The following is a 19,505-nucleotide window of genomic DNA, read 5'->3' on the forward strand; positions in this document are numbered from 1 at the left end:
TCCTAGGGATCCTTGTTGTTGGATTGAGACGTACGTGAAAGGGAGGGGGGTGGATCACGTGGTTTTAAAAACTTTTTATTTTTCTTTTAAAAAATGAAATAAGTACGCCTAATGGAAAAATGAAAACAGGAAAGTACAAGAATGCAAGCATAATTTTACCTAGTTCGGAGTCTTTGACGACTCCTACTCCAAGACCCAAGTCCCATAGACCAATCGATGAATAATCTACTAATAACCTCTTCTGAAATCGCCTAAAGAGGAGATCGAGTACAAAAGAAAGAATAAGAAAAGTGTAATAAGCTACACTTTCCATTTCTGCAGAAATTAAGTACAGAAATCAAACTTTGTTACCCAACACTCTTTGTAGATAGTCGGCTCAAGCTCGGTGTTAGATGGCTCCTCAGTAGTAGACGGGTGTAGTAAAGTCGTAGCAAAGCAGCAGCAAGAAGCTAGAGCAGTCGGAACGTCAGACGGACATGTAGAAGCTTTTAGGAGAGATGTGTTGAAAGCTTTGGTCGAATGCCTCTTTAATAAGGGATGGAAGGCGCCTTTAATGTCAACTTCTATCCCTTAAAAACTAGCTTCTTATCGTCAACAACGTCTCTTCCTTATCTGACCAGAGGTGCCTTCCAAGCACTTGAAGGCACCTTCTATAGCTCTTCTCAAGGCGCATTTCGTCTTATGGAAGGTGTCTCGGGTATTGTTCACCTGAGGTCTTTTATGCTCCCTTGGCCTTGCAAAATATGTTAATCCAATACAAAAATATTTAACCTATAAAATAAAGCTAACATAATAATAATATGATTAATTTATAACTTAGACCTTGTCATCCAAAGTAGGATCTAGTCAAGGTCTCAATTTAGGTTTCCGAAATAGACATAAATTGGATCGATTCCTACTGTCCCCTCAACCAGGACACTTCCTCACATAGACACTCTCCTCCAATGACTTACCTTCACTTACCAAGCGTCGAGTTACCTCCTCGATGTCCAATTTGACCCACTAGGTGTTCCTGTCGAAATCGCACATTTAGACTTTGCTAATCAGGAATCGAACATCTCAATCTTCTGTCGAAATCACATATCTGGACCGCAACCCATCAGGAATTGAACATCCTATTGGTTTCTACTCAGAAAACCTAGAGGTTCCACTGTAGAAAAATTTTGTACAAAGGTCTGAATCTTTTCCTAGCTACCATGTGTTCTTTTAAATTAAATTTTAAATCGCCTGCGGAACTTAACACGTTTGATCCAAAACTTATTCTATTCGTTCTTTTAGGTTTTGACTTGGGTCTCCTGCGGAACTTAACACGTTCGACCCAAATCACCATAAGTTATTAATTTCATTAAATATTAATTTCCATAATTGGTTCCCAGTACTAACGTGACGAGGCACATGGTCTTCTTGGATATGGGAGCAACCACCACTGACTAGACAAAACCTTTTATGGAAAGCTAATATTTAATTTCCTAAAATAACTTTAGGTTAACCAAAAAGAACAATTAAATCACAAGGATAAATAAAACAAAAGAACATAACATCGAAAAACATATTAAAAATACTAGAATCGTAAGCCTCTTGTATTTGGTATTATTTCCATAAATAACAAGTATGATGCGGAAAGGAAAAATTACTAGTTATACCTTCTAGAAAGACCTCTTGATCTTCTACCGTATTCCTCTTCTAACCTCGGACGTTGTGTGGGTAACGATCTTCCGAGATGAGAAAACACCAACCACCTTCTTCTCCTCCTAGCTAGGTTCGGCCACAATAAGGAAGCTTTACCAAGGATGAAGAACAAAACACCAACCAAGCTCCAAGAGATGCAAGCTTTCTCTCCTTCTTCTTCTTCTTCTCCAAGTAGTATCCGGCCACCACAAGAGCTCCAAGGGAGATGAAGGATTCGGCCACCACAAGAGGAAGAGAGGGAGAGGATGATGGCCGGCCATAACACCAAGGAAAAGAAGAAGAGAACAATAGAAGTTGTAACCCATGAAGGCACCCCTACCCCTTCTTTTATATTCCTTGGCTTTGGCAAATAAGGAAATTTATTTATAATAAAATTTCCTTAACTTTCCTTGACAATAATTAATTAAGAAAAATTAAATAAATTTTCCTAATTAATTGTATGTGGCCGGCCACCTCTTGTAGAGCAAATAGGATAATTTTAATCAACAATTAAAAACTTCCTTATTTGTCTTTGGAAATTTTAAAAAATAAAATTTCCTTTTAAAATTCCTTCATGGTTAATAAAAAGAAATTTCTATAATTTTAATTTTCAACATGTGAATAATTTTTTAAAGAAAAAAAATAAAATATCTTTCCAATCTACAAATAAGGAAAGAGATCTAATCTCTTTCTTTTAATCTTTTGTAGATCTTTTAAAGAGAGATATTTTAATTTTAATTCTCTGTAATAAATTATATCTTCCACATAATAAAAAATTAAAATTAAAATTCTTTTTAATTTAATGGGGGTTGGGTTCAAGCTAGGGCCGGCCACCCATGAACCAAGGCTTGGCCGGCCCTAGCTTGAACCACAAGCTAGCTTGGCCGGCCCCCTTCTCATGGGTATGAAGGTGGATATAGGTGGGTATAGTACTCTATAAATAAGAGGCTACGATAGGGACCGAGAGGAGGAATTGGTTTTGGTCTCCCGATAAAATTAAGCATCTCGTGTTCGCCCCGAACACACAACTTAATTTTATCAATAATAATTCATTCCACTAGAGAACTATTATTGAACTACCGCACCAATCCCAAATTACATTTTTGGGCTCCTTCTTATTATGAGTGTATTAGTCTCCCTGTGTTTAAGATGTCGAATGTCCACTAATTAAGTGAGTTACTGACAACTCATTTAATCAGTATCTTAATCCAAGAATAGTACCACTCAACCTTATCGTCATGTCGGACTAAGTCCACCTGCAGGGCTTAACATGACAATCTTTATGAGTTCATCTTGAGGACATTATCAACCTAGATTACTAGGACACAGTTTCCTTCTATAATCAACAACACACACTATAAATGATATCATTTCTCAACTTATCGGGCTTATTGATTTATCGAACTAAATCTCACTCATTGATAAATTAAAGAAATAAATATCAAATATATGTGCTTGTTATTATATTAGGATTAAGAGCACACACTTCCATAATAACTGAGGTCTTTGTTTCTTTATAAAGTCAGTATAAAAGAAACGACCTCTAATGGTCCTACTTAATACACTCTTAGTGTACTAGTGTAATTATATAGTTAAGATAAACTAACACCTAATTACACTACGACCTTCCAATGGTTTGTTCCTTTCCATCATGGTCGTGAGCTACTGTTTATAATTTATAAGATACTGATAACATGATCTTCTGTGTGTGACACCACACACCATGTTATCTACAATATAAATTAATTGAACAACTACATTTATCACAAATGTAGTCATTTGACCAATGTGATTCTTATTTCTAGATAAATGTTTTATACCAAAAACTAGGCTTTTAGTATACATCCTAACAATCTCTCACTTATACTAAAAGACTAAGCTGCCATATCTGCTGCCATACATCTGATTCCCATGCCTTTCAAAAAGCTCTTGCCTTAAGGACCTTAGGTTATCATCTGATGCAATCTAGGCGGCAACAACTTCTCCTCGTTTATACGATTTCTCGTATTGGGTGGTACTTGCGCTCTATTGTGTTTACTTGCCTTATAGACTCATGGTTTCTTCGAGTTTGCTACTACACCATTATTATTACAATAAATTGTAATAATCTTTGGACAAACAAGAAATCATATCTAAGTCTATCTTGAGGTTATTTAAGTCATTTAGCTTTTATGGCTACCTCAGAGGCTTGTCATATACTCAGCTTCTATGGTGGAGTCCAGAAAAACACCTATGCTTATCACTCTTCCATAGTTATGACTTTTCCTCCTAAAGTAAACACAAAACCCCGAGGTCGACTTATTATTGTCCCTATCCGATTGGAAGTCAAAATCCGTGCAACCTACAGGAACCAAATTAACTGCCTTGTAAGCTAGCATATAATCTCTAGTGCCTCTAAGGTACTTTTAATATATGTTTTACTGCAGTCCAATGTCCTTGTCTAGGGTTACTTTGATATCTGCTAACTATGCCCTTGGCAAAACAGATTTCTGATCTCGTGCATAGCATACATTAGGTTGTCTAACTGCCGAAGCATAAAGAACTACCTACATGTCCTCAATCTCCTTTGATGTTATCGGAGACATCTCTTTAGATAAAGACACTCCATGCTTAAAAGGTAAGAAACCTTTCTAGGAGTTTTTCATGCTAAAAAATGAGCAAGGATTTTTCCGATGTATTAAGCTTGGGATTTTTTTTTTCTTGCGATCCCTTATTACTTTGATCTCAAAAATATATACATTCTCCCAAGTCCTTTATATCGAATTATTTAGACAACCATACCCTTACTTCTGACAACATTTTGATATTGTTTCCAACTACCAAAAATGTTATCTACGTATAGTACAAGAAACACCACCACGTTTCCATCACACCTTTTGTATACACAAGACTTATCCGTTTACTCAATAAATCCATAGGTTTGGATTACTTTGATAAACTGGATATTCCAAGACCTTGAAGCTTTGCCTCAGTCCATAGACTGATCGAGCTTACACACAAGATGCTCTTAGCCCTTTACAATGAACCCTTCTGGTTGCTTTATATGGATGCTTTCTTCAAGACTTCCATTAAGGAATGTTGTCTTGACATCCATTTGCCAAATAGATAAAAGAATCCGGATAGACTTAAGCATGGCTACCAGTGAAAAAGTTTCCTTTTTCATCTAGCCTTCCTTTTGAAAGTTTCTACCTTCCTGTCTATCCCTCTTTTCCTATTATAGACCTTTTTATACCCAAAGGCTTTTACACCATTTGGTGTTTCTACAAGCTTCCAGATTTTATTAGAATACATATATTCTAATTCTGTTATTCATTACTCTTTGCCAAGATGTTGCATCTTTATCTTAGAGTGCTTCATCATATGTCCGGAGATCAGGTTCATGTCCTCCAGGGATCGAGTCCAAAAACTCTCCCAAAACATGAATCCTTTTAGGTTGCCTAACAACCCTCCCACTACGACAAGGCACTTTCTGCAATTGTGTATCATCTGTGATACGTGTTGCAGTTTCCTTGTGGTATCTCATCTTGTACAGTTGGTACTAGATTAGACATGTCTTTTATTATTTCCTTAAGAACAAATTTTCTTATGGACACATGGTTTATTTCATAGTCCTTTTCTAAAAATTGGTCATTGATGCTAATAATGACCTTCTGATTTTTAAGACTATAAACCTACTTTCATTTCTCTAGGATAACCCACAAACAAGTGAATTCCTGTCCAACTTATCATTGTCTCTCTTCTGCATATGTGTTGGACTACCTGAATCCGAATATGCTTCGAAATAGGCTTACACCTATTCAGTAATTCTATATGAGTAGAGAGTTCTATCTTTGGAAGGTACCATATTCATTTCCGTTTCCAGAGTATATCCTTAAAATGATTTTAGTAATATTCTAAATAACTCATCAATCTACTTATTTCCATAAGAGTCTTATACCTTCCTTTTTCTACACCATTCTGTTGGGGTGTACCAGATCCAGTTAGTTGGGATTGAATCCCTACTTCTGATAAGTGACTCCTAAATTCTCCCAAGAGGTACTTGCCACTACGATCTTACCATAGTGACTTTTACTTTAACATTTCTCCGCATCAGCCTTGTACTCTTTGAACTAATCAAAGTACTTAGTCTTGCGGTACATTAAGTAAATTTATTTGTATCTTGAATAGTTGTCTATAAAATAGACGAAATATTCAATACTACCTCTTGTCTGGATAGTCATAGGATCACATAAATCAGAATGAACCAATTTCAACATATCTTTAACTCCATACCCCTTAAAAGCTTCTTGGTTATTTTTCCTTCCAAGTAAGACTCGCAGGTTGGAAAGATTTCTACTACTAATGAACCTAAAAGTTCATCAGCTACCAATGAATCCTACTCCAGTTAATATAACCTAGCCTTAGATGTCAAAGATATCATTGGTTCATTTCCGAAGGTTACTTTCTCTTAAAGTTAGAAGATGTGTTACTAATTTCCATTTGTTGCATCATGAGAGTTATTGGATTTATAAATTGCCAACCAACGTACCAGAACAGATAACTTCCCTCTTTTTCTTAATAACAACTTTGTTATTAAAAGAGACATAATATCAAGTTCTTTGAATAGTTTAGAAACTGAAAACTAGTTCTTTCTAAACTTGGTGCGTAAAGACAATTACTCAAAAATCCATATTTTATTCTTATCAAAAGATAAACATCTCCCACTGCAATTTTACAGTAGTGCCCATGTGGACGGTGTTTTAATTTTCATTTAGTTGTCGGGTTTCCTGGAACCCTGCAATGAATTACGGACATGATTAATGGCATCTGTATCTACACTCCAGGTTCTGGTAGATAACACCACTAAACATGTTTCAACTAATGAATTAAATACACATATATTGTTCTTAATTCTAAGAAGACAGTCTACCTTAATGTCCAAGTCCTATTTCCAATCATTACAATTGGGACTACTAAGTCTTTTCTATAGTATGACTACTAGGGGATTGACAAACATTTTAAATCCTAGGAATCACAAAAATATTTGGTCAAGATCAACTCCTTAAAATCCCCATGAATTTTATATGCCACGATAGTGTGAACGTATACAAAATCGAAGAGGAGATTTTATTCATTAATTTTATTATCTCGTCAACTTTACTTTATGACGAATAGAATTAATAGTTGATCTTTCTTTGATCAAATATTTGGTCAAAACTTTTGAATTTAAAATAACATTGATTCCTCAAACAATATTATTTAAATTCACCAACACCTCAAACACCGTGAATTTTGCATGCCACGATAGTGTGGACGTATACAAAATTTAAACATTTGTCAGAGGAGGGGTTTACCCATTAATTATCTTGTCAATAAATCTTTATGACAAATAAAATTACCTCAAACACCGTGAATTTTGTATGCCACGATAGTGTGGACGTATACAAAATCAAACATTTGTAAGAGGGGTTTTTAATTTTATTATCTTGTCAACTTTTTTATTTGACAAATCAATAGTTGGTTTTCTTCGGTCACACAAATAATAGCAGTGACTCCGATGGGGAGGATACTATTAGATGTGCCTAAGTGTATACCATTACTTGACACTAAGTCCATTAATAAGATTATGCCCCTTTCGATGGGGAAGATCACACGCTCTTAATTAACTTCCTATAGTCATCCAAAATGAAAGTTTAATCTAGTGATCCGCAAACAAGCTCATCCGATATGGAGGAAGGCACTCAGAGCCAACGCGCAAGCTTGTTGCATCACTTATAAACCAGTAATAGAGACCGTGGAATTTATTTAAAATAAATACCTCTCCCACTTAGTTATTTAAAGTGAGGAATTTTGCCTATGCTAGTCTACCTAACATACATACTAACAAGCACACACAACACAGCATAAAAAGCAATAAATAGAAAAACTAATTTTCAACTATTATGGCTTTTATCTATTGTTGTCCTCCGTGTATCGCCAACCCTAGCTGCTGCCATCTTTGGCTACCGCCACTAGGTCTAGTTGTCACATTCATCTTGCTCCTTGTTCTGCTGCGCCTCTGGTCCTCAAAAGGTTCCACGCCTTGCAAGATTCGATCCGCGACATAAATAGAATTTTACATTTTTCGATCCTATATTCCTCGAAGGAATGTACATGTAATCTAGATCGAACATAAAATAAAATTTACATCCATCGATCCTATATTCCATAAAATGAATGTACATGTAACTAGATCAAAAAATAATATCCTAATAAAACTAAATACAGCTCCTGCTGTATTTTATAATACAATCATGCACACACAATAAAATGCCCTTGACATGTCCAAGGGTCCAATCACACACATAATAACTATAAGCCATAATAGTTGGATCCTACATCCATAAAGTTAGCACATCCTACTATTAACCTGCCTAAATTATGTATGACATGTGCATAATTAAACTAATACCAAATACACAGAGGCAAAACCCTAGCTCTGATACCAATTGTTGGTTGCTACTCGGAAAACCTAGAGGTTCCACTGTACAAAAATTTTGTACAAAGGTCTGAACCTTTTCCTAGCTACCATGTGTTCTTTTAAATTAAATTTTAAATCGCCTGCGGAACTTAACACGTTTGATCCAAAACTTAATCTATTCGTTCTTTTAGGTTTTGACTTGGGTCTTCTGCGGAACTTAACACGTTCAACCCAAATCACCTTAAGTTATTAATTCCATTAAATATTAATTTCCATAATTGGTTCTCAGTACTGACGTGGCGAGGCACACGGCCTTCTTGGATATGGGAGCAACCACCACCGACTAGACAAAACCTTTTATGGAAAGCTAATATTTAATTTCCTAAAATAACTTTAGGTTAACCAAAAAGAACAATCAAATCACAAGGATAAATAAAACAAAAGAACATAACATCGAAAAACATATTCGAAATACTAGTATCGTAAGCCTCTTGTATTAGGTATTATTTCCATAAATAACTAGTATGATGCGGAAAGGAAAAATTACTAGTTATACCTTCTAGAAAGACCTCTTGATCTTCTACCGTATTCCTCTTCTAACCTCGGACGTTGTGTGGGCAACGATCTTCCGAGATGAGAAAACACCAACCACCTTCTTCTCCTCCTAGCTAGGTTCGGCCACAATAAGGAAGCTTTACCAAGGATGAAGAACAAAACACCAACCAAGCTCCAAGAGATGCAAGCTTTCTCTCCTTCTTCTTCTTCTTCTCCAAGTAGTATCCGGCCACCACAAGAGCTCCAAGGGAGATGAAGGATTTGGCCACCACAAGAGGAAGAGAGGGAGAGGATGATGGCCGACCATAACACCAAGGAAAAGAAGAAGAGAATAATAGAAGTTGTAACCCATGAAGGCACCCCTACCCCTTCTTTTATATTCCTTGGCTTTGGCAAATAAGGAAATTTATTTATAATAAAATTTCCTTAACTTTCCTTGACAACAATTAATTAAGAAAAATTAAATAAATTTTCCTAATTAATTGTATATGGCCGGCCACCTCTTGTAGAGCAAATAGGATAATTTTAATCAACAATTAAAAACTTCCTTATTTGTCTTTGGAAATTTTAAAAAATAAAATTTCCTTTTAAAATCCCTTCATGGTTAATAAAAAGAAATTTCTATAATTTTAATTTTCAACATGTGAATAATTTTTTAAAGAAAAAAAATAAAATATCTTTCCAATCTACAAATAAGGAAAGAGATCTAATCTCTTTCTTTTAATCTTTTGTAGATCTTTTAAAGAGAGATATTTTAATTTTAATTCTCTGTAATAAATTATATCTTCCACATAATAAAAAATTAAAATTCTTTTTAATTTAATGGGGGCCGGCCACCTAAGCTTGGGTTCAAGCTGAACCAAGGCTTGGCCGGCCCTAGCTTGAACCACAAGCTAGCTTGGCTGGCCCCCTTCTCATGGGTATGAAGGTGGATATAGGTGGGTATAGTACTCTATAAATAAGAGGCTATGATAGGGACCGAGAGGAGGAATTAGTTTTGGTCTCCCGATAAAATTAAGCATCCCGTGTTCGCCCCGAACACACAACTTAATTTTATCAATAATAATTCATTCCACTAGAGAACTATTATTGAACTACCGCATCAATCCCAAATTATATTTTTGGGCTCCTTCTTATTATGAGTGTATTAGTCTCCCTGTGTTTAAGATGTCGAATGTCCACTAATTAAGTGAGTTACTGACAACTCATTTAATCAATATCTTAATCCAAGAATAGTACCACTCAACCTTATCGTCATGTCGGACTAAGTCCACCTGCAGGGTTTAACATGACAATCTTTATGAGCTCATCTTGAGGACATTATAAACCTAGATTACTAGGACACAGTTTCCTTCTATAATCAACAACACACACTATAAATGATATCATTTCCCAACTTATCGGGCTTATTGATTTATCGAACTAAATCTCACCCATTGATAAATTAAAGAAATAAATATCAAATATATGTGCTTGTTATTATATTAGGATTAAGAGCACACACTTCCATAATAACTGAGGTCTTTGTTTCTTTATAAAGTCAGTATAAAAGAAACGACCTCTAATGGTCCTACTCAATACACTCTTAGTGTACTAGTGTAATTATATAGTTAAGATAAACTAACACCTAATTACACTACGACCTTCCAATTGTTTGTTCCTTTCCATCATGGTCATGAGCTACTGTTTATAATTTATAAGATACTGATAACATGATCTTCTGTGTATGACACCACACACCATGTTATCTACAATATAAATTAATTGAACAACTACATTTATCACAAATGTAGTCATTTGACCAATGTGATTCTTATTTCTAGATAAATGTTTTATACAAAAAACTAGGCTTTTAGTATACATCCTAACACATCCCAACCACCTGCCAGAATCCTACATCTAGACTTCGTACCTAGTGTCTAGTCCTATTGACCCATTCAGTTCTAGTCAACCTTCCGCACTCGGTAATAAGGTTAGATCTACAGCACATCTATTTTAATCCACTTATCATTCATCAAAACTCATATTTGATCATTGGTGTCAACTGTACTATGAATATCTCTATTTTTTATGTAATGATAACTCGGATTAAAGTTAGAAAAAAAAAAATGCAAAACACATATAGAAAAAATGATTTTAAGAAAAATAAAAAAGATGGCATTGTTAAGTTTTATCTCTTGATCATTTTTAAGATTTACATTTTTTAGATTTTCTTTGTTGTTTCTCTTAACTAAATCCTAACCCTCCCCCTTTTGTCATCAATCAAAAAATACGTAGATAAATCTACTAAAAGTATAAATACACATGTAAGTATAGCAAGTAATAAGTAATAAATTGTCATAGTAATCACAAATACTTGCAGGCATATTAGAGGGAGGAGTTAATAAAATTTTTTCAAAGTATTTTGAAAGAAAATGTCAAACTTTTCAAAAGGTTTTCACCAATTTGAAAATTGATTTTGCAAAACAAACCATTTGTAAAATAAATTTTGCAAGAATTTTACAAACTATTTTTCAAAAGAGATTTCAAAACACTTGTTTTAAAAAATAATTTGTTGCAAAGTAATTTTTAGAGTTTCAATTGTTCAAGGCTACTTTTGAAAATTTTTACAAATTATCTTTCCAAAATATTTTTGAAAGTATTTTCAAAGAAAAATAGTTTTCAAATTATTTACCCAAGCAAAATAATTTTGGAAACATTTGTAAAATAATTTTCAAACACAATTCAAAAAGTTTGTCAAGGTTATTTTTTAAAGTGAAAAGATAACCTTTGTAAGAATTTTATAAAAAAATTTAAAAACTATCCAAAGTGTTTTTGAAAATATCTTTCAAAATATTTTTCAAAGTATGTTTGTTTCATTGTAATTTTCAAAACACTTGCATTTTATTTTTTAAAACAGATAATGAAAAAGGATAAGAGTTTTTTTTCAGAGCAAGTTTTGAAAGGAAATTTAGGAAGCACTTTACAAAATATATTTCAAATAGAAAAATTAGTTTGGAAATATTTCAAAAGTAATTGTTGAAATAGTTGCAAAGTAACTTTCAGTAATGTTTCAAAAGAATTTTTAAACCAACACTTTAAAATAAATTAACAAAAAAATAAAATAAAACTCTTTTGAAAGTAGTTTTCAAATGCCCTCCCCAAACCTTAATATTACTTTGAAAATAATATTCAATCTCAATTATTGTGGCATCCATATGTGCTTCTAGTAACACATCATTTGGAGTGTTTAGAGTATCTGGTGAAGATATATTTTTTTCCTCGCGGGCCTAATTTATCGTACTTGTGGGAGGAATCTCTAACATATGCAGTACAACCCCATGGCCTAAGATGGCCATGATAACATTTGAGCATTTTTTATAGCTATCAAACTTGATTGTTAGCTGACGAAACTTACTTAGATTTACTCCACTACTTCTCTCTAAAGGATGCCCAGACAATGTGAGCCGATGGTAATGGCTCATACTCAAATACTAGGTCATCCACCATTGAACTAATCATAGAGTTCATCGAGTTCATGTATACACAATAGAACTGGACCACAAACAATGAAATCATAGAAAATAAAAAACACAAATATATCAAACCATGGAAAATAAACGTCTACATGTCTAAGGGATACTCCCTAGCCCTAGAATCAAGAGTACTATGCCATGAATATGGAGTTATAGCAACAAGACATGATTTAAGCAAGCTTTTACAATCAAAATCTAAGAGAAAAACTTATTCAATGAAGAGATGGACATCTCTGAGCTACTTCTCCAATTCCAAACGTGGATGAGAACTTCTCTTGCTCCTTAGAATGGCTCTCCTAGGGATCCTTGTTGTTGGATTGAGACGTACGTGAAAGGGAGGGGGGGTGAATCACGTGGTTTTAAAAACTTTTTATTTTTCTTTTAAAAAACAAAATAAGTACGCCCAGTGGAAAAAATGAAAATAGAAAAGTATAAGAATGCAAGCAATTTTTTACTTAGTTCGGAGTCTTTGGCGACTCCTACTCCAAGACCCAAGTCCCATAGACCAATCGATGAATAATCTACTAATAACCTCTTCTGAAATCGTCTAAAGAGGAGATCGAGTACAAAAGAAAGAATAAGAAAAGTGTAATAAGCTACACTTTCCATTTCTGCATAAATTAAGTACAGAAATCAAACTTTGTTACCCAACACTCTTTGTAGATAGTCGGCTCAAGCTCGGTGTTAGATGGCTCCTCAGTAGTAGTCGGGTGTAGTAAAGTCGTAGCTAAGCAGCAGCAGGAAGCCAGAGCAGTCAGAATGTCAGACGGACATGTAGAAGCTTTTAGGAGAGATGTGTTGAAAGCCTTGGTCGAATGCCTCTTTAATAAGGGATGGAAGGCGCATTTAATGTCAACTTCTATCCCTTAAAAACTAGCTTCTTATCGTCAACAACGTCTCTTCCTTATCTGACCAAAGGTGCCTTCCAAGCACTTGAAGGCACCTTCCATAGCTCTTCTCAAGGCGCATTTCATCTTATGGAAGGTGTCTTGGGTATTGTTCACCTGAGGCCTTTTGCGCTCCCTTTGCCTTGCAAAATATGTTAATCCAATACAAAAATATTTAACCTATAAAATAAAGCTAGCGCAATAATAATATGATTAATTTATAACTTAGACTCTGTCCTCCAAACTAGGATCTAGTCAAGGTCTCAATTTAGATTTCCGAAATAGACATAAATTGGATCGATTCCTACTGTCAACTCAACCAGGACACTTCCTCACTTAGACACTCTCCTCCAATGACTTACCTTCACTTACCAAGTGTCGAGTTACCTCCTCGATGTCCAATTTGACCCACTAGGTGTTCCTGTTGGAATCGCACATTTAGACTTTGCTACTCGGGAATCGAACATCTCATTCTTCTGCTGAAATCACACATCTGGACCTCAACCCATCAGGAATCGAACATTCGAACTACCTGCCAGAATCCTACATCTAGACTTCGTACCTAGTGTCTAGTCCTATTGACCCATTCAGTTCTAGTCAACCTTGCGCACTCGGTAATAAGGTTAGATCTACAACACATCTATTTTAATCCACTTATTATTCATCAAAACTCATGTTTGATCATTGGTGTCAACTGTACTAACAATCTCTCTATTTTTTATGTAATGACAACTCGGATTAAAGTTAGAAAAAAAATATGCAAAACACATAGAAAAAAATGATTTTAAGAAAAATAAAAAAGATGGCATTATTAAGTTTTATCTCTTGATCATTTTTAAGATTTAAATTTTTTAGATTTTCTTTGTTTTTTCTCTTAACTAAATCCTAACCCTCCCCCTTTTGTCATCAATCAAAAAATATGTAGATAAATCTACTAAAAGTATAAATACACATGTAAGCATAGCAAGTAATAAATTGTCATAGTAATCACAAAAACTTACCGGCATATTAGAGGGAGGAGTTAATAAAATTTTTTTAAAGTATTTTGAAAGAAAATGTCAAACTTTTCAAAAGGTTTTCACCAATTTGAAAATTGATTTTGCAAAACAAACCATTTGTAAAATAAATTTTGCAAGAATTTTACAAACTATTTTTCAAAAGAGATTTCAAAACACTTGTTTTAAAAAATAATTTGTTGCAAAGTAATTTTTAGAGTTTGAATTGTTCAAGGCTACTTTTGAAAACTTTTACAAATTATCTTTCCAAAATATTTTTGAAAGTATTTTCAAAGAAAAATAATTTTCAAATTATTTGCCCAAGCAAAATAATTTTGGAAACATTTTTAAAATAATTTTCAAACACAATTCAAAAAGTTTGTCAAGGTTATTTTTTAAAGTGAAAAGATAACCTTTTTCAAGAATTTTATAAAAAAATTTAAAAACTATCCAAAGTGTTTTTGAAAATATCTTTCAAAATATTTTTCAAAGTATGTTTGTTTCATTGTAATTTTCAAAACACTTACATTTTATTTTTTAAAACAGATAATGAAAAAGGATAAGAGTTTTTTTTCTGAGCAAGTTTTGAAAGGAAATTTAGGAAGCACTCTACAAAATATATTTCAAACAGAAAAATTAGTTTGGAAATATTTCAAAAGTAATTGTTGAAATAGTTGCAAAGTAGTTTTCAGTAATGTTTCAAAATAATTTTTAAACCAACACTTTAAAAAAAATTAACAAAAAATTAAAATAAAACTCTTTTGAAAGTAGTTTTCAAATGCCCTCCCCAAACCTTAATATTACTTTGAAAATAATATTCAATCTCAATTATTGTGGCATCCATATATGCTTCTAGTAACACATCATTTGGAGTGTTTAGAGTATCTGGTGAAGATATATTTTTTTCCTCGCGGGCCTAATTTAACGTACTTGTGGGAGGAATCTCTAACATATGCAGTACAACCCCATGGCCTAAGATGGCTAAGGACAGACTACCTCCCTATCCAAAGTTCATATGAAGTGCTAACCACAGACTTTGTTGAAATACAATTAAAGACATAGACTGCAGTCAATAACACATCCCTCCAATGAGAGACTAGTAAATTGGTCTGCACCATCATGGATCACACCATCTCCAATAGAGTCATATTCCTTTTCTCGGTGACTCTATTCTACTGAGTAGCAGGAATAGTCAGTTATCTTGTAATACCTTTTTCAAAACAGAGTTCTCTAAACTGCTCAAACATATACTCGCACCCCTGATCGATTCTAAGGTTTCACTATCATGTTTAACCAATTTTTTTACCTTACTAGTAAACCTTCTGAAGTACTCTACTGTCTCAGACTAGAGCTGTCAGACGAACGACCCATCATGGGCCAACTATTTAGCAAGGCAAGGCGGCGCAGCCTATACGTGGTAGATTTGGGTTCTGACAAGAAAATGCCAGTTAAATACGGAAATCAAGTAGCCAAAGAACGATCATCTTAATTAATTATTCTAATCGTAATTTACATTCTATTACTTATTTTGCATGCATGTCGAATATGTCATTACTTTGTGTACTTGTAACTAATTTGTTCCAGAATACAACTGACGGCGAAGACAATTATTTATCAAACGCTTTTAAAACAATAAATCCCTAGCTAGCTACATATATATATAGTTAGCTCAACCAAAAGTTAAGAAACAAATTAATGCATCAGATATTGAAATCAGATCGATCGGCTTCGTCTCCTCCGCAAGGCCGCAAAGTATTTGAATATGCCGTGAAATTGGGGTAATACGAGCCCGTCTTCCTCCCCAACTTGGCTAAATCATTGTGTTTGAACGAGTAAACGTAAACTTCATCTTCGACGCTGAACACCAATAACATCCCCTTCGCCCTCCCGCCGTTGCACACCAACAATGACCCAACGGCTTCTGTGTTCCCTGAGTAGATCCACTCCTGCAACGTCACCCACGAATGCGATTCCTCCGACCATCTCCACAGCATGAACGTGCCCGATCGTCGTCTGTAATGCACCAAGCAAAGCCATGATTCCTCCCAAATTGCCACGCTGATCTCGTCGTTTCCTTCCACGTCGACGCCCTCGTCAGGCATTCCAAGAAACTCAATATCCCCGGTGACGATGTCGTACGACATGACGTAGGGATCGGCTTTGACATGGCCGAAGCAGTCGGAGGCCCAGAAGGCGGTTCCTTGGTGCACTACCGGATTGTGAAACTTCAAGTCACGACTGCCGTGGCCGACCCACTCGTCCCTCGTCCAAACCTGGCTCGCCGAGTCGTACACTCGGCAACGGTAGAAGTTGGACCATTCTCGCGTAGGCGTGAGGTAGATGAGCTTGTAGTCGCATGTAATTCCGTCACCGTAGTTGGTGAACTCGACGGCCAAACTGGCGCGCAGTGCAACGTAGTTGGTGAACTCGTCGGCCACACAGCTGGCGCGCAGTGCAAAAGCATCGTTGCCGTCGCCGTCGCCGTCGGGGGGAATAGGAATGAGGCAACATTTACCACGGTTGGGGTTATAGGCGCATATACCGTAGAAAATAGGGTCTCTTTTCCGGTAGAAGACAAGACCACCACCGGAGCAAAGAATCTTGACATCATCGGCCAAGAGGATATCCAAGGAGGCTGGGGTTATGCTGGCGTCGGAATCAAGGAGGAAAAAATGCTGGCGGAAATAGGCGTCGACGAAGATACCGGAAGCATGGCTGTTGTGGTAGGATTGCATGAGGAGGAAGTGGCGATCAGAGGTGAACAAGTGATGGAAATAATTGGAGACAAGTTGGAGGCGCGAGAGGTTATTCTGGTAGATATTGATTGCAGCGACGAGAATAATATTGCTACTTTCGATACGAGGATTGTGATCGGCCATTAATTGATCGCGTAGAAAAGAATAGTTTGTTCCAATTTTTTATAGAAAAATTCTCTATTCAGTTTTTGAATTTCTGTTTCAAAATATTAAAGAAATCTATGGAAAAAATTTTCCTTCAGTTTTTGTTAATTTTTTTTTTTGAATTCACCAAACTAATTTAAATCAAAATATATTTAAGCATGAATTTAATTGGGTTCTCATTAATTTTTAAAACTTTTATTTCGAATTTACAAGGCCATAGTAGAGGGGTTATAAAGTTGGAATTTAAATAATTCATTTCCTTAAAAGAATTTTCAAAAAAAAAAGACATAATTTTTAAAAATATCATCTTTTAAAAAACATAGAAAGTAATTTAATTCTGACAACTTCAATCTAATACGATAAGATTGTCAATAAATTTATTTAATTTTTGATTTCTTTAAAATAAAAAAGGCATAATTGATATAATCTGTTTATTTTTTTTACTATTTCAATCTACTAAAAAATAGAAACAAATAAAATTGTTGAGAAAGATTCAAAAATCCTATAGGTGGAAAAGACTATAAAATCATGGTAAGCATGTTGTAAATTCTAGTAAATCCTTCTATAATGGCCGGCGGCGGTGGCGGCAGCGGATGGGCTGATCTTCCTGTGGATCTCTTCTCTCTCATCTTCTCCAAACTCTCCCTTCCTCAACTGCTTCGCTCCGCCGCCGTCTGCGTCTCGTGGTCGGCCACCGCCCACGAGGTGATCATGCATAGCAGAGGCTTCCAGTTCAAGGGGCAGGGCCCCTGGCTCATGTTGGGGGGCAGCTCTGACGGGGACTCCTCCGCCGCCACCTTCTACACCCTCGACGAGGGAAGGGAGTACACCATCCCCCTCCCGGACCCTTCCATAAGCCGCCGGTTCCTTATCGGCTCCGGTCACGGTTGGGTCATCACATACGACACGAGCTTGGGGCTGCTCCGACTACTAAACCCGATCACCGGCTCGCAAATAGACCTCCCCTCCGTCATCTCCAATCCCCTCGACCTCATCCACGACAACGATGAGCGCTCCAATATCCGAACACGTCGACAATTTTCATTCACTAAATCGGTGATAGGTACTCCTCCCTACAAAGCAATCCTATCCGCCGATCCCTCGCTCGGAGACAACTACACCGTCGCGTTCGTCCACTATTTTCTTCCCGGCATCTTTTTCAACCGCTCCGGCCACGAGAGTTGGTTCTGGTTAAATGACTCCAGTCAAATTCAGGACATTATCTTCCACAAAGGCAAACTGTACGCGACCACGACCTCAGGATCCGTTCAAGTTTGCGTCATCGACGACGCCCAACTTCGACGCGGCGAACTGCCTACATTTACACCGATCGTTCCGGCTAATCGTGATCGTTGCCACTTTGACTACTTGGCTGAGACTCCCCGAGGAGATCTCTTGAACATTCGGAGGAAGAGGGGCATACATCGCGCCACTATCTTTGTCGAGGTTTACAGGTTACAACTGGAGGAGGAGATTCTAAGTAGAAGAATAGAACCAGTGAAGGACTTGGGAGAGTTGATCATCTTCTTGGGCAGCAACCATCCGCTTTGCCTCTCTGCATGCGATTTACCACACTTGGCGCCTAATTCTATATATTTTATCGACGATCTGAGACTCTTTAACCGTCAACGAAGGAGCATGAGCATCAAAGAACAAAGTATATCGGGAGAATGTCAGAGTTGCCCTCCTATCCCCGTTGACGTCGGCATCTACAATATGACCAATCACACATTCACAAGTATCTTACCGGGCGATCTTCGATTGAACCGGCAACCTCCTGTTTGGTTCAAACTGGATTAATTTTCTTTTGTTGTTGTACATTTTTAGATGATTACTGATGATCTTTCCACCATTCTCACATTTTTCTGTCTAATAATTGAAATGTCAGTGTCGTGCTCCAAATACAATTGTTGGGAATAATTAAGTCAAACGATTGAAAGAATTCAAATTTTGGAGAGACTTCCATCGTCAATGTAATAAAGTGGGATGACAGGAGGAGTTATAATCCAAGGGAGGTGTCCTTAGGCAAGGTTTGCAGCTTAGGAATAGGCTGTAAACAAGTCAAATTGAGCCTAATTTTGGGATGTTCAAGCTTGTTTGATAAGGTAACCAAGACAAATCGAGCCGAGCTTAAAATGAACCAAGTTTTTGAAATGAATGTTCAAGCTTAACTTGATTTATTTTTTATAAGCTTGAGTTTGGTTCGTTTAGATGTTATCAAGCTCTCAATTCAAGCTTGGCTTGAGCTTGGTTCGAGTTTGACTTGAGCTTGGTTCAAGCTTGGCTTGAGCTTGGTTCAAGCTTGGCTTGAGCTTGGTTCGAGCTTGACTTGTTTAGATGTTATCAATCTCTCAATTCAAGCTTGTTTGATTGTTTGAAACTTTTAGTTGTTTGATTAGTTATTGAGTTTGATAATTTAAATTTATTTATTTTATTTTATTTTATTGTTTATTTAGCATATTGAAAAGAGTTTTATTAATAAATATGGTTCGTGAACATTGTTCATAAACGTTGTTCGCAAACGTTGTTCGCAAACGTTGTTCACG

At 35.9% G+C, this 19,505-nt stretch overlaps 1 protein-coding gene across 1 annotated transcript; it reads left to right on the plus strand.

Moving 5' to 3' along the window:
- The first annotated feature begins 17,526 nt into the window (after positions 1–17,526).
- On the plus strand, positions 17,527–18,759 carry LOC122055049 (putative F-box protein At4g22660). The gene has a single exon (XM_042616448.1). The coding sequence runs from the start codon at positions 17,527–17,529 to the stop codon at positions 18,757–18,759; it is 1,233 nt and encodes a 410-aa protein (XP_042472382.1).
- The last annotated feature ends 746 nt before the right edge of the window (positions 18,760–19,505 follow it).

This window comes from Zingiber officinale, chromosome 3B, assembly GCF_018446385.1.
Source record: "Zingiber officinale cultivar Zhangliang chromosome 3B, Zo_v1.1, whole genome shotgun sequence".
In the NCBI taxonomy this organism is placed as follows: domain Eukaryota; kingdom Viridiplantae; phylum Streptophyta; class Magnoliopsida; order Zingiberales; family Zingiberaceae; genus Zingiber; species Zingiber officinale.